The following is a 15,582-nucleotide window of genomic DNA, read 5'->3' on the forward strand; positions in this document are numbered from 1 at the left end:
TGAACAATTTGAAATATGTTTTTATTGCTTTTAATTTAAGTGAAAAAGAGGTCATAGCAGACTGCTCCTGTACAGAGTAGGTCTGTGGGGTGAGCTGGCACTTCACTGAAAGAAGGGATTCTTGTAGAAAGCTTGCAATGATGAATGGGACAAAGCTAAGGAAAACAGTGACAGGACAGACTGAGGTTTTATCTTTATTCTTTGTAGTATGGAGTTTCATCTGTAGTAGTCATAGAACTTCTGCTACACTTAATCTCAGTGTCTGACTGTTATCCTTGTATTGTAAGAATCAGCTGTTGTGGTGGTAATTGTTATGAATGTTTGGTATTGTGCATGTAGGCAGAGTGATAGGTAAGATTAAGGTGGTGAGCTGAACAGACACTTTGGAGCCCTGAAGATCTTATAATCCAATTTAATGGTGCCAAAAGTAGTGCTTGCTTCCCCTGCAAATTTTAAGTTAATCAGAAAGTGAAATGACATGTCTTTTGTCTTCTTATCCAGGCCTGGTCCCTTCTCTCTCCTTGCCTGATGAGCACTCGTTGTGTATCTGTCTTTATTGCATGGGGGAAAGGCAGTGGGAAGCACCATTAAATTCTGTCCTTGGGTGAGACTTTGTTCTAATGTTTTAGTTTGTTGTTTCTCGTTATACTAGAAAGGGCAGGGAGAGATTTTGAAAAATCTTCAGGTGATCCCCGATCCCAAATACAATCACTACTATCTAAACAACTTCTTACAGATATTTGTCTAAACTGGTCTTAAAGTTTGCAGTGTGGGAGTTTTTAAAGCCTCACATATTATTGCAGCCCAGTTTTTTCCATCTTATCACAAGACAGCTTTTCTCTTTCCTTCTCCCCCCTCCACCTAAACCTTCTTTTATGCATCTTAAGCCTATTATTAAAAGGTTGTCTGAGGTGGATGTGCCAGGACTGTGCTGGGGAGTGGCAAATACTATTGCTTCTCTACCAGCTGAGAAAAAATATTTCTCACAGTGGGGCTACAGCCCATTCTCCTTCCCATCATTCCCCCTCTGTGCCTCTGCAGTGAAGAAGGAATGGTGATGCAGGGAAGATGTAGATCAGATGAGAGTTAAAATGGAACTGCTGGAAATGATGACCTTTAAAAAATTCCTTATTCTTGCTTTATTACTTATAGAAAAAAGCATATGCTGGGCACAAAACACCCCTCAAAACCATACCTGTTCAGAGCAATCTTGAACAATATGTAGAGGCAAATTTTCTGTTCCACAGTATGCTGCTTTCATTTTTAGTTGTCATTATTATAATTTTTTTTTTAACAAAACCAACCAACACATCCAAACATTTGTATCTTGGTAGAGAGAAGGATACTTATGTGGAGTCACTTTTCAGGTGCCACAGCTTTCTGGACCTCTAAAGCAAAACCTACCTATTCTTTTCAAACTTAGAAATCACTTAAATTCACTTGATGCTTCTTAAGCAGGTCTTCATGAGGAGGAAAACTTAGTCAGATACTGGATATGCATATCACAGTCTATCTGTCGATCTGACAGAAACTTTTTCTAAATTCAGTCAATTTTAACTGTACCTGAAAGAAGAGGAGACATGTCAAAGATTTTTATTACATCATACATTTCATAGACTGTTAGAGTCACAGAATGGTTTAGGTTGGAAGGGACATTAAAGATCATCTTGTCAGGGGTGGGGAAAACTTCCACTAGACCAGATTGCTCAAAGCCCCATCCAACCTGACCTTGAACACTTCCAGAGACAGGATACTAATTACTACAATTTTTATGAAAATAAATGGCGAGGTAGAGGAGAAAGAAGCTGGATGTGCCCCAGCATAGGGAAGGACAGCTGAAGAAAATGCAAGCAGGAGACCAACCCTTCTAACTGCTCAGTTTTGCTCAAGTAGGACAAAACAGCCCCAGGACACAAAGCAAAAGGGATGTTGTCCACCTTTGTTCTGATGCTGAAGATAGTCTTTTTAGGAGAAAGAGTTTAAAATTAATTTTTCTCTTTCAGTGAAAACTGGTAGATTCCTACATATTTATTGTTTCTTCCAATGAAGAAACATTCTATCACTGTGCCTATCATTGCAAAGCATGGTGGCAGTGCAAAAATGCCCTATATTCATATGTTGCTTTATTTGTATCTTTGAATTCTTTTTCTGATGCTAAACTTAAATATAGTGGTAACAGGAAGGGATAAATTGCACTGTGAAAGGTATTAAACTCTTCTATTGATATATAACCTGAGTAGAAACACATTAACTGAACCTGTTCCAATCTTTCCACTTGACCTCCGTATCAGAAAGCAGATAAAGAGGTTTCAGCTATTAAAAACTGTGAAACTGAAAGCTGGTTGCTAACTCACACATGTTTTTACACTCATTTATGTGTATTTTAGGCATTTTATGTAGCAATCATGTATAATTTCCCTCTTTTTTATTTTTTTGGGGGGTCTGCCGAAAAACTCAAATATCCCCATCTTTGACAGTTCGAGGTAAAGTTATGCTCGAAAACTGAGGTCAGCTGTACAGATCTATCAGTGCTTGCTGGCAAATGGTCCAGCCCCAAAGTTTACAGACATGTATATGAGTCTACAGTTAGTTGCCTTTTTTTTTACCCCATCATGGCAGATGTTACAGATGCCACTCTCTACCGCTGACAATTTTCAGACAAACAGTTTAAGTTAAAACATCTCTTGGCTTGCAGGGATAGCAAAAACTGCTCTGATAGGTGCTTTTGTGCCTCCTGTGACCTTTAATTGACGTATTAGGATCTGCAAATTGAGGGTATTATTCACGTTTTTTAAATGCCTTGACCCTCAAAGTCTGACAGGTTAAGGCAGGGCAGTTTTCTTGGTCTCCTGCTGAGGCAATGATACATAAATTCTTGAAAAGTAGTCCAGGATGTAATGCTTTCTGCTGCTTCTCCCATTAGATTTTGTTATCTATCTATAGCTGTGGCTGTGGGAAGGAAAGAGATTGTGAAAAGCAACATGATCAGTGTTACCATTGTGTTTGATTGTTCCTGAACCCCATTTTGTTCTCCTTCCATGCTCCTCTGGGTTAGCATCCATCTCGTTTTTAGCTAGGTGTTTAGTTTAAGGTAATTTTTTATGCTCCCTATGCAGTTGGCGGAGAAAGAAGGAAAGAGGCATTTCCTGGAGGCATCTCATCTTATCTGGGATAGGCATCTCAAAGAGGTGTTTTTATTCATCCTCTGGAGCTCTTTCTTCACTGAGGATGCAGCCACACTAGATGCCAGACTTCTAGTTAGCAAAGTTAGACTTGAGTCCTCCTTTCACTGCCCTTTTCCTGGGAAACTGCTCCTTCCTTCTCATCGTTGCTGTGATCCTGTATCCAAGTGTCTACAATCAGTTTCCTTAAATATCTCCATCAGGCTTTATTCATAAATGAGGGGTGTTGAACGATGGCCATAGTCCCAAGATATAACAGGACTATGTATGGATCCTAGCACAGTTGTCATATTCTTTTCCTGCTTCTTAGCAGCTTTCTTTGTGACTCTGCTTCCCTGTTGCCTTTCACTACTCAATTGCTAACTCAACTAGTCTGGTGCTGGTACATGATAGCAGCATAAGCCTCACAATTCTAGACAGCTGTTATGCACGTAGAACCTTAAGACTAAATATTATAGAATACTAAAATTATTAATCATAGTATATAATAAAATTAATATATTATATTTATGTATTATATTTCTATATATATTTATGTAGAAGACTGTAAATTCTTATACCATAATAGGTACAATAAGATGAAATTCCAAAAAAATATAAAACTGGTCTCAAATATTCTACGCACTTAAGTGTCAGCCCTGCAACCTGAACTGATACTAGTACAGTCCTCTAGCTCTGCAAGGGACTTAGTCCTGTGGAGGACCATCTAAGGACATTTGCATCAAGGGAGTTTTAGTGATAGGACAAAGGGAGATGGTTTTCAAACTGAAAAAGGGCAGGTTTAGATTAGATATTAGGAAGAAATTTTTATGATGAGGGTAGTCATAAATACTGGTGCATGTTGCCCAGAGTTGTGGCTGACTCATCCCTGGAAGTGTTCAGGGCCAGGTTGGATGGAGCTCTGAGCAACCTGATCTAGTGAAAGGTGTCCTTGCTCATGGCATAGGGCTTGGAACTACATGATCTCTATGATCCCTTCCAACCCAAACCATTCTAACTAACAGCATGTGCCCAAGGCCGACTGCAGGTGTAGCATCCCTTCAGTTTCCTGGTTAATGAAGGTCCTTGCAGTGTCCCTTTTGCTTTCACCATCTGATTAGAAAGCTTCAGATGAAATGTTTGACTGACTTGAACTCATAGTTGGAGATGGAAGAGATTTTAACACAAACTGCTCACAGGCTTCTTTTTCTTTCAAACCAGTGTAGCTCTTACACAGATTTGATGTTTGTGATCTGTATGTGGCTGGCCAGCAAAAAAGGTTATGAGTTTCCCTATGAGTTGACATTACTGTTCCTACTGGTTCACCATCCTGTGGCATTCTCATATGTGTATCAGGAAGGTGAAACCAATGTGTTAGAAAGCCTGGAGGAGGTCTCTCTGAGGGCTGGATGCTCATGTTACCTGCTCTGACCTGTGTAAGGTAACAGACTGATTGCTGCAGTCAGAACTCCAAGTAAGCTGGATATCAGATTGCAGATACTCTTACACAAAAAACTCCTCCTTGACATTTCCTTGTGTCTGGTCCATGCCTGGACTTCACCTTCTGGCCAAGAAATCTGTATCTGGTGAGATACAGAACTGATTAAAGATTTTGATCTTAAAGATCTTTATTTTGTGGAAAATATCATGCTAAATGATGTTGTGAGTTTATGTTGGCTTGCAAGTTCTTCGTTTGAGAGTGGGACTCTCTTTTTCTGAAATAAAACTTCCAGAAAAAACCTTTTTTTTTCTTTCCTGGAAGTTTTATTTTATTAAAAATATCCAAAAAATACATTCGTATCTGGATTACTTGGAATTTTCTCCCTTTTCCATTGGACCAAAACTATTTTAAGTTTAAACTGAGAAGATTTTTTTATGATATAGTTTTAGCTTTGCCAGTAAACAGAAAGTGTATAAAAGACTTGGGATAAATCAGTGGGGTTTGCTTCCAGAAAGCCTGTAGTGTGCCAGATCTACAATGACAGCTCATACAAAGTAGCAGCTTGTGCTTTTATGCATCCCGAGATGTGTGATGTGGCTGATGATACAGACAAACTTGTGCTCTTGAGAGAGCTTGAAGTAGGGGAGGATTGAGATGAGGAGCTACTTCATTAGCTCCATACGACGGCAAGAAAGAGATGATGAGTGAACAGGCTTGACTACGTTTCCCTTTCCCTGAAGCAGAGGGGGAAAGGGGCTTTTTATCTAGTGAAACGGCTCTCATTTTACATTCTTTAGGTAAAATTTATTGACTGTGTTTTGTCAGGGCAATTGTTTAAATAAACTAGAATAACTGGCCCTCAAATGATAAGACCTACCATCTTCCTGCCAGTCAGTGCTGTAGTAAATGCAAGAAGATGCTGTTCCTGACCCAGAAGGAGACACAAGCTGATGACACAGGCAGGATGTAAAAACCCTTCTCACTTATCTCTCCACATGCTGGTGAGGTGCAGACCTGGGCTTTGTTTTCAAGAAGGAAAAGGTCTCTATTTCTTCATCAATTCCCGACAATGATGGGCACATCATGTGCACTCTGGCCCTCCTGCATCTCTGGTAGTACAGCAAAAAGGGAGGAGAAAGTGTGGAAAAGAAGAGCAGAGGTAAATAAGGTAGCAAGTGACAAATTTATGCCGGGTCTAAAGAAGGCTGAGAAAACTTAATATTATTATTAATTATTACTGTTTTGTGAAAAATGCAAATCTCTACTCAAACCAGCACGGACAAAGAAATCTGGAGTGACAGGTATTGGGCAATTAATTTCTTTCATCCAAGGCAGGGTCCTACCGGCCCATTGTCTACCAGAAGTTGACAGTTCTGGGTCAATGAAGCTGTAATTTGGTGTGAAGGGAGCCAGGCAGAGAAGGGACAGAGGGACGGGCCACGCAGTGGGTCAGGTGGAGGGGCTCAGCTCAAGCCTTTCATGCGGCACGTTGAAGTGGAATGGGAGAAGTAGGAGGATGACAGGAGAAGGTTATTGGGGTGTATTTCCTTTAATGCATCAGGATCTATTGGGTATGTGACCTCTCTGCTGGCAAAGAGTTTTGTGACAATTATTTCTTTCTGACTTTTCGTTTTCCCCTCACAGCGCTGGTGATGGTCCTGAATAGCACAAGTGTCAGCTGGAGTGCCCGCATTCAGATGTTCCTTACCTTTTGCAAGCTTGTAGCAATTCTGATAATTATAGTCCCTGGAGTTATCCAGCTAATTAAAGGTATGAAATGAAAAGTAAATGCTTTTAAAGAGCTTTTATCTTTACCCTCCTCAGTCTTTCCCCACCTGCCTCCGCCAAATAATGCTTGTAGCAGCAAAGTCTCTTAATTAGTCTGTGCTTGCTTAACTGAGGCTCTGCTCTGTCATGTAATTGATTAGAAGTGGAACTACACTGGGGTGAACTGGTGTTTCCTTCAGCATGCCAATGAGTTCATTTCAATCAGACTCACTCTCAATTGAGCAAATGGACTGTTCTTCTCTGTAATTTGCCTTTGGCATGAACTTTGTGAAAGGGGCTGGATGGGTTTTAATGACAGATGGACATACGTGCCTAGTCCAAGCAGAATGTCTCCTTTGATTGTGCTGGTCCCTAGTCATGGTACAGGGCATGTTGTGGGAGAAGGTCTCTGATTTCACAGAATCACACAGTCATAGAATGATTTGGGTTGGAAGGGACCTTAAAGACCACCTAACCCCCTTCCATCGGCGGAGATACCTTCTGCTAGACCAGGTTTCTCAAAGCCCCATCCAACCTGGCCTTGAACACTTCCAGGACATCCACTGCTTCTCTGGACAAGCTGGTCCAGTACCTCATGACCCTCACAGAGAAGAATTTCTTCCTAATATCTGTTTTAAACCTGCCCTTTTACAGTTTAAAGCCATTCCCCCTTTTCCTGTCACTACATACCCTTATAAAGGCACTCTTTTCGCTGACAGATGCTCAGCTACCTGCAGAGACTTTTGCATTACAGCTCTCTCCACAGTTGGTGTGACATGGTGACAAGCCCCAGCTCACTCTCCTTACAACAACTACACAGAGCACAAGCAGCCACTCAGTACAGAGGGGCAGAATAGGGAGCACTCTTTAATGAATTGGTGGCAGATTTTATCTAACAAAAACTGTCACAGTTGTTGGCTCTGTCCCTGGGGATGCTCCTCTCTGATGACTCACAAACCCATCTGAGTGAACAGCACAGCGTTGGTCTGTGCAGTGAGCTCCATTACTCAGGGACAGACAGCTGTGGTTAATAAAGACTCTGAAATAAAGGTTTTCCTGTGTAGCATTCTGCTGGTTCACTGTTTTTGTTTTCTTGTTTTCCACTTACTCTCTGGCAGTTGCAACACCATTTCCCATTGCACATTACACATGAAATGGGCAGAATTTCTCTCCGTTCCCATCCACTCCACTTTTCCTTTGGAGCAGGTCAGGCCCAGGTTTGTTTGCGGTTGGATGCCCTGAAGTAGCACAGATAGTGTCCCTGATTCTCCACTGGGACCTTTCTGTGGCCGCAGCTTTTCCCTTAACCAAAAAGTCTCTGTTTCAGTGGGAAATTCTGACTGAGAGCTCAGAAAAAACAGAGCAAAGGGTAGAGGATCTGACCCATTGCTGGTCTGAATGAATTCGGCTTCTTCCTGCTCCATCTCTGTGGAGGATCATTGCTACCCAGAAAATTTGGGATATTGTAGGGACATCTTACAAACCATAAAACAACTTGCAAATGATTAAGAGCATAGCATGAGTCTTACGTTTTTGCATTTGTATATATGTATATGTATGACATATACAGGTAATTCTTACTTGATGAAATATTAATACAGTATTAACTATTATGTGATAGGGAGTAACTAACTTTGTTTTTCAGCAGCAGAAATGTTTAATATTTTGGGTTTATTTATCCTATAAATGTTGTTTCTAAATGAAATGTCAGCAAAGTTACTTCTGATTAAAATGTTGAACAAGCGAAATTTTCCACATCAAAAACTACAGAGCTTGTTCTGCTCTTTCATGTTGATGTAAGTCATTGCTGGAAATGACAGAGTAGTGAATGTCATCAAGCTCAGAATGCTCTGAAACAAACTAATAGGTCAAATTCTGCTATTGCATGGCTACGGACAGCACAAGCCTTTTACAGTTGCTGTCAGATTGTGATGGCAAGGGTTGGGTCAGAAGTTAAGGTCAAGGGCAGAACTTGATGTCAGTGAACTGTAGGGTGATTAAATGTTCCATGGTGTGATATATTTATTTGTTTAAAGTAGTAGGTGACCAAAGAGCTTATTTTTCAATATTCTTTTTGTTGATGTTGCAGGAGAAACACAGCACTTTAAAAATGCCTTTGCGGGGAATGATGCCAGTGTTTTGGGACTACCACTTGCTTTTTATTCAGGAATGTATGCCTATTCAGGCTGGTAAGTGGATGAAACTTATAAGTGTTTGTCCTGAAAACCAATACTAATGTGCTCTAAGAAAGACATTTATTTATATGAAGCGAGTAGCACATTCTACATCTTTTTAAGGGTAGTTCTCACCACTGTTCCAGATGCTCAGTGATTATTCTGCAAGCAGCTCTATAAAAGAAAGATTTTCCTTCTCCTTCAGATAAACATGCACTGAACACAAAAAAATCAGACCACAAAATTAAATTTTCATTAAGTATTTAGATAAAAGGGATAATGAAGATTTAAGTTTTGTTGAACAAGTCAGTAATTACATGAAAAACAAATCTATGATTCTGTTACAAAGTTGTGTGGCCCTTAGCTTTGCTTTGTAAAAGCTGTATTTGAAGAATAAGAAGCAAACTATGATAAGATCAGTGTGGACCAAAAAACAGGGTAAAAAAATAGATTCTTATGCTTCTTGCTCTGAGAGAATTGGACCTCACTCGACAAAAAGTGCAACTGGCTTCCACAGAAGTCAAGTGTGATTGACTGTGAGCAAAGGCATGAGAATCCGCCTTCAGGTATCCTGTTCAGAACTTTCAAGTTATTTCTCTCTTTCCCCAGCAAAGTACACAGCAGCTGGTTTGAAAGGTGCTGCTGCTCTTCGAATCTACCTTTACAATTTATTCATGCCTGTGAGGGCTCCACATTGTGCAGTGCCAAAGGGCTTTTACAGCAGCAGTGTGGGGGGAAAAAAGGAGACTACAATGCACAGAGTGGGCTTATTTTGAGATAGCTTTGTCTGCAGGTCTTCCCTTTGCTTTCCATAGCCTCACAGGCAGCCAAGTTCTTTACCTCAACACAAAAGGAGAGGGCTGAAAGATAAGGGGTTTATTTATTTAATTCGGAGGGACAATGGGCCGAGCATTGGAGTTCTCTGCCCCTCTGTAACTCCCTGGTTGCAGGAGGATTATAAACATGCACACTGAAGTATGATCAGAACTTTATATATTAAATGGCAGCAGGGGAGGAAACCCAAGAGAGTCCAAAGCCTTTATCTGGCATAGATATGTAAGAAAAGAGCCTGTCATTTTGAAGCCTCAAAGAAATGGAATTTATTATGCGGACAATCTCTAGTTTCTTCCCTCTCTCCCCTATAACCGCCTCTGTCCTCTCATATCTGTGCATGTGATGGTTTCTCACATTTAAAATATTAACCTAAGTGTATGCTTTTTATATGAAAGCAATTTTAAAAGCTCTTTAATATTATTCAGAGTTTGATAGCTGTAGAATGTTGCAACAGAATAATAGTATTTTTGATGTTTCTTTCCCATTTCTTTCCATTTTCCACATAACGGTCCAAACTTCTGCAATAAAAATAATCTTTCTTTTTTTGCTTTATACCTTCTGACTTTCATTTCAAGGTCCTTATTTGCCACTTATAAAAGAAATTAGCAGGAAAAAGACCTAATTTGGCTAGTGGTTCTTCCCAGCTGCCTATTTGTCTTTGTCACCAGCTCAAATTGATTGCCTTGGAGCACAGAGGAGCAGACCATTAAGTGGAGTGTCAATACCCTTGCACTATCAGTTTCATGGGGCTAAATCAATACGATAAGCTGAATGTGAAGGAGTGTTGCAAGTGTTGGTGGCATGTCCCAGGATGCAGGCAGAATTTTATGCATAGCTTACAAGACTATTAGCTTTTAATGATACAGCTTTGAAGAAGAAAACAAAGGCAGTATCTCTTCTATTTGTGGATTCATCCTGCCAAGAACAAGCGTAGACTGTTGGGTATATAAAATGCTGGGTGAAAAAGGACAAGTGAAGAAAGGAATGCAAGGCAACATGTCTTTTCATCAGTAAAAGGACTGATGCTGGGCTGTCACAGAATCGTAAAATCACAGGATGGTTTGGGTTGGAAGGGTCCTTAAAGATCATCTAGTCCCACCCCCTGCCCTTCCCACTAGACCAGGTTGCTCAAAGCCCCATCCAGTCTGGCCTTGAACATTGCCAAGGATGGGGTATCCACAACTTCTCTGGGCAACCTGTTCCAGTGCCTCACCACCTTCACTGTGAAGATTTTCTTTCCATGTTTCTATTCTAAATTTCCCCTCTTTCAGTTTGAACCCATTACTCTTTGTCCTTTCACTACAGTTCCTGATCAAAATCACTTCTGTCTAGAAGCAGGACAAAGACCAGAGAGAAGTAGCTGAACATCTTACTTGTCAGAAGCCATCTCTCTTTTGAAGTATCCCAACCTCTTCTTTTGTGCTTTGTGCACTAGAAAGTTTAAAAACAAGTACTGAGGTTGTTGTATAAGGTGGCAACTCTGGTTTTACAGAATTTCATGCTCAGTCACAAAATCACGTTTTTTAAAAACCGTGAGCCAGCGCTAACTCATTCCACTAACCCAGCTCTGCTCCGAGACTTGTGATGGAGCAAAGCTTTCTGCCAGATCAGTTACTGTTTGTTTGTTCACTGTAGCACTGTTGGCTCAGGTATCATTTGTCTTTCTGTACAAGAGCACAAAGCCAGCATAAGCACTGTATTGACTGCCCTGTTTAATTAGCCAGGATCTGACTTTGTGCCTGTCTCCAAGCCAGGCGCAACTGTGATCCAGCGATGCACAGACCTAGTGCTAATAAATGCAGAACAGAGGGTTCAGTGACCTTGAGGCTTATGTTTGCTTTGTATGCAGGGCTGTGCCCGGTGAGTAGTTCCTGTGAATTCCCATGCAGAGCTGTCTCTTGAGTGCTGCTGGAATACAACTGGAGTGCAACCTGTGCTGGAGAGGTTGTGCAAGAGCATGCAGGGTTAGCAGCCTGGGTTTGTGATTCTATACAGCAAACTAGTGTCAAAGTTCTTGTTTCAGAAGGGTTTCTTCCAGGGTTTTGTTTATTTTCATTGTTAAGAAGTCCTTGCTGAATACTCTGATGAGACTTTTCGCCAATATAACTTGAAATAGTAAAGGCTACAACAAGTGGAATATGAGGCTTGAGAGTGCATGTGTGTGTGTCTCTGTGTGTGTATGGAATTAGGGTAAACCATAATCTGCCTAGAATGTCAAGGGAAAGAAAATAATTTAGTTCCACACTAACTTTACATAGCTTTTGTCTTTTTTTTTTTGTGCTTTGCTGTCTTTTCTGAAAATTCCCTTCCTGAGTGTGAGGATGAAGGAAGGTTAAATCTCACACTCTCTGTAATCCAAATATGGGTCTGCAAAGTCTACTGTGATTAATAGCTGTGCTTAACTAAAAGCATCTTCCTGATTCTTTGTGAAAGAAATATAGAATAAAAATCTACCAAGTCCTTATAATATGTTTTATAATTCTTTTCTAGGTTTTACCTCAATTTTGTTACTGAAGAAGTGGAAAACCCTGAAAAGTATGTACCTAACGTTTTGCTTGACTTTTGAAAAACAGTCATAAAATTTAAAATGTTATAAAAGTAGTGATCTTTAGAAATTCTGCATGCTGGTCAAGCTTCTTGCTTTCCAGCAGATCTGGTATCTATTTGAATTGCACCTGCTTGAAGATTTACTGGTTTTGGTCTGTTGTGACCTTGTTATGTATTCTGCTTTTATGTGCACAGAAAGCAGCAAACTAAGTAGATCTCCAGGGCTCCCGTTCTCCCCCTCAGGATACAAGTAACTATCAGTGGTTCCTTTCAGTGGAAGTTACTGGTATCCTGTCAGGGAAATCTTGCCCAAGAAACTTATCTGCTGCAATATTTGTCAGTTTTGCTGTGTTTAAATATTAATCAAATACTTAGTTCTACTTGTTTTAGATGTCTCAGAGATGCGGGATCTTGAATACACATAGCACAGCATCCGATCCAATTAAACCGAACAGGGGATATGAGTGGGAGTCTGTTTCAAACCAGAGATGAATAATCTCACAGCACCTGTCTGTAAAATATGGAAAGAAAAGTTGTCCTGTTAGGGAGAATTTGATTTGTCCTGTCTATTTTGGTAGGTATGTTTTGGTACATGGGGACAGTAATAAAAGATCTGTTAACCTTTTCTAAAAATTACAGAAAATATACCTTGTCAAATAAATTTGTTTTCTTTGAGGAAATTAACAATTTACTTGATCAAAAATTTATGGCTAAATATAATTTTCTTAGGTTTTTAAAATAAGACAGCTGGCTGGGTACCAAATAACTTATTGTTTAAAAGGACCCCCAGCACTGTACACTCAGATAATATGAACCCGAGATGTGTAGAGAAAGAAAACCCCAAACAGCATTGACTGGGAGCATGCAGAAGGTTTTTCGTTGGTTTCTTCAAAGTCTGAACCAAACCTGGTGCTGTTTCATTGCAAGGAAATTGATGATAAAACATGAGGATGGCATGAAAACTGGCAGATTTCCACTGTTTCAGTGTCTTTGAGGTGTCTTGGGTGTTAGCAGGATCTTTAATATGATCAGGGTATGTAGACTGAGGACTGTATGACTGGAAGCTGAAACCAGACAAATGCAGGTAGAAAATACAGCACTAGTATTTATGACTAATCATTAGTACAGATACCTATGGGTGCAAATGGGTTTTTCCTTGTTAGTCTTCAGTTCTGACAAAACACTTCTTTTTAAACTAAGCACCCCTTGAAGCATAATGTATCACAGCTAAGAAAAGTCGTGTGGGTTCAATTTTAAGTTGTTTTTTTTTCATTGCAACTGGGATGTGAGGGAAGACAACTCTGCGTCTTCTCTGCCTCTGTCTCAGGAGAGCTTCCAGGTTACTCCAAGTTACTCTTGAAGTTATTTGTGCTGCTAGTGAGGATGTAGTACTGGAGGACAAACCACATAACCTGGCTGGTTTGGTGTATTCCAGGATGGCTCTGGAAAAAAACCCAGCTCAATGCTACATGTACAGTGTTATCACAAAGCTGTTAAAGCTTCCCTTTATCATTCTTCTTCTTGGGGTTGCACTTGGAGAGGATAAGGAAGATGCCCAGTATTTACAATCTCCATACAAATGTACAATATGAATAGAAAAGATCAAGATTTTAAGCATTGCTAAGTAAGTGGCAGGTGATATAGCAGGGCAAATGGATTGCTACAGGCTGTGCTGGCAGAGGTCTCTGCACCACCTGTAAATGGGGATTCTGGACTCCCTTAATCTGAAACAAGCGATTAAATGACAGGTGGAACAGTTTTTTTATCTGGTTGCCACCTATGAATGGCTCTGTTGGAAAGATGTCCTGCTGAGCCGGGGCCTCCTCCACCGCTGTTCCCAAAGCTATAGGGCAAGGGAATAGTGTGGATTGATCCCAGTGGCAACTTCTCAGCTCCCACCAAAATCAGTACAAATGTGAGGTGAGCTACTAATCACTCTGCTGTCGTAGGCATTTATTAGGACTCAGGTGCTTTTTTTTTTAATTTATCTTTTTAACCTAAAATGCTGTCTTTCCTTTCATTCTTGCTGTGTTAAAGGTTGCACTAAGCAACCTGGTCTAATGGAAGGTGTCTCTACACATGGCAGGGGGCTTGGAAATACTACTTCAAGGTCCCTTCCAACCCAAACCATTCTATGATTCTGTCATATAGCACTGCTGTGGAGGTACGATGTAGCTGTTTTTAAAGGGGAAGAGGGAAGTACAGGCTTGAACCACTTAGAGCCTGTAACAGCTCCTGGTGTGCAATTTGCAGTGTTTGTCAATGGTTAGGGATGCAAATTACTTACAGCAACAGAGGTGAGCACGGTGACGTCTTCTGCCCTGCACCTGCCAAAGCAAATATTTGACTGAGGATCAGTCACAGCTCTGTATTTCCAGGTGTGTGGCAGCTTTGGAAGTAACTGAGATGAATGATCAGCTCCATCCCCGTGTCAACCAGCCTGCTTCAAACCTGCAGTGAATGTAGCAGAGTTGTGGGGAGGACAGCACAGTTGACAGCAGAAGGAAGGCAGGAATGCTCTAGCAGAGAGTGGGGTTAGGGCTTTGCACAACCTGGTCTAGCGGAAGGTATCCCTGCCCGTGGCAGGGATATTGGAACTAGATGGTCTTTAAGGTCCCTTCCAACCCAAATCATTCTATGATTCCGTGGAACTGGGCCCTAGAATATATCCTGAAATAATCTACTTTTAGACATTAAAGTTTTCCAGCTAGGAATTGCATTTCTTCCTGTGGTGTACTGCACCAGGAAAACCTGCTGGCGTACATTGGGAACGCAGAAGAGGGGCAGGGAAGGGGGAATGCTTGTGCCCTTGCCCAGCTGACAGCCCCCTTTATGCTCCAACAGAGTGGCTGTTTGTAGGGGCAGAAGGGGCTATGGAGGCTGTGGGAGTCTGTGGAGGTGCAGCAGCCTGTCCTGGGTGCAATAAATTGCAGACTTGGGTCTATAAGTAGGATGAATGCCACGGGCCTGAGGCACTGGGATGGCGATATGAAACCCTAGAGAGAGAGAGCTGGCACAGAGACACTGGAAATGAGCCAAGCGGGGAGGAAGCACCCTTTAAATTATAGAAGGGAGAATAGAAAGTCTTTTAAAAAAAAAATCTGAAAGTGAATGCCATAACTTTCTGAACAGAGTTTTGGAAGTAGTGTTGAATTCTCACTTTGGAAATGCCACAGTTCCTTCTTTTGTATAAAGACATTATTATAACCCCATTATCATAAGATGTAAAAATAGCTGTTTCCGTCTCCTGCTAAACCCCCTTTTGATGTCTCATTTTTAAGCCTGAACTCGTTTCTTTATTCCTCTTTGTTCAAGTGCTCCCCTCCTGCAGCATTAGTAGGACCTGAAGCAACATGAAGTTAATGTTTATTTTACAGGGAGCTGTGGTTGCAGTGTTCACTGCTTTAATGTTCAATTTTTTAAAAGAACCTCTAATAATTTTATTATCAAGAATATGTGGAACAACACTGATGGGTAACAAGAAATTTCTTTTGCTTTTTTGGAAAACTATGCTTTGCATATGCGTGCTGGCTCAATAGGAGTTGTTGTTTGAAATGAAATAACTAAATAATCCTTGGAGCAGCACTTCACCTAAAGAAACTTGTGCAGCCATATCACGTGCACCTTTGATCTTTTTGATTTTCTTGCATCATAAGGA

General features: G+C 40.8%; 1 protein-coding gene across 10 annotated transcripts in view; it reads left to right on the forward strand.

Annotated features, from left to right (window-relative positions):
- The window catches only part of SLC7A11 (solute carrier family 7 member 11), a 272,050-nt gene that overhangs the window by 221,458 nt on the left and 35,010 nt on the right, over positions 1-15,582 (forward strand). For 9 of the 10 annotated variants that reach the window (XM_051768142.1, XM_051768147.1, XM_051768143.1 and 6 more), the window contains 3 exons: positions 6,247-6,372; positions 8,459-8,558; positions 11,868-11,912. In XM_051768142.1, the coding sequence (XP_051624102.1) occupies positions 6,247-6,372; positions 8,459-8,558; positions 11,868-11,912 (271 nt within the window). The remainder of the gene's footprint in view (positions 1-6,246; positions 6,373-8,458; positions 8,559-11,867; positions 11,913-15,582) is intronic. The other variant, XM_051768146.1, reaches the window with a different exon arrangement.

The sequence above is a fragment of the Manacus candei genome, unplaced genomic scaffold, assembly GCF_025592945.1.
Source record: "Manacus candei isolate 608988 ecotype Guabito, Panama unplaced genomic scaffold, ASM2559294v1 h1tg000092l, whole genome shotgun sequence".
Classification (NCBI taxonomy): Eukaryota; Metazoa; Chordata; class Aves; order Passeriformes; family Pipridae; genus Manacus; species Manacus candei.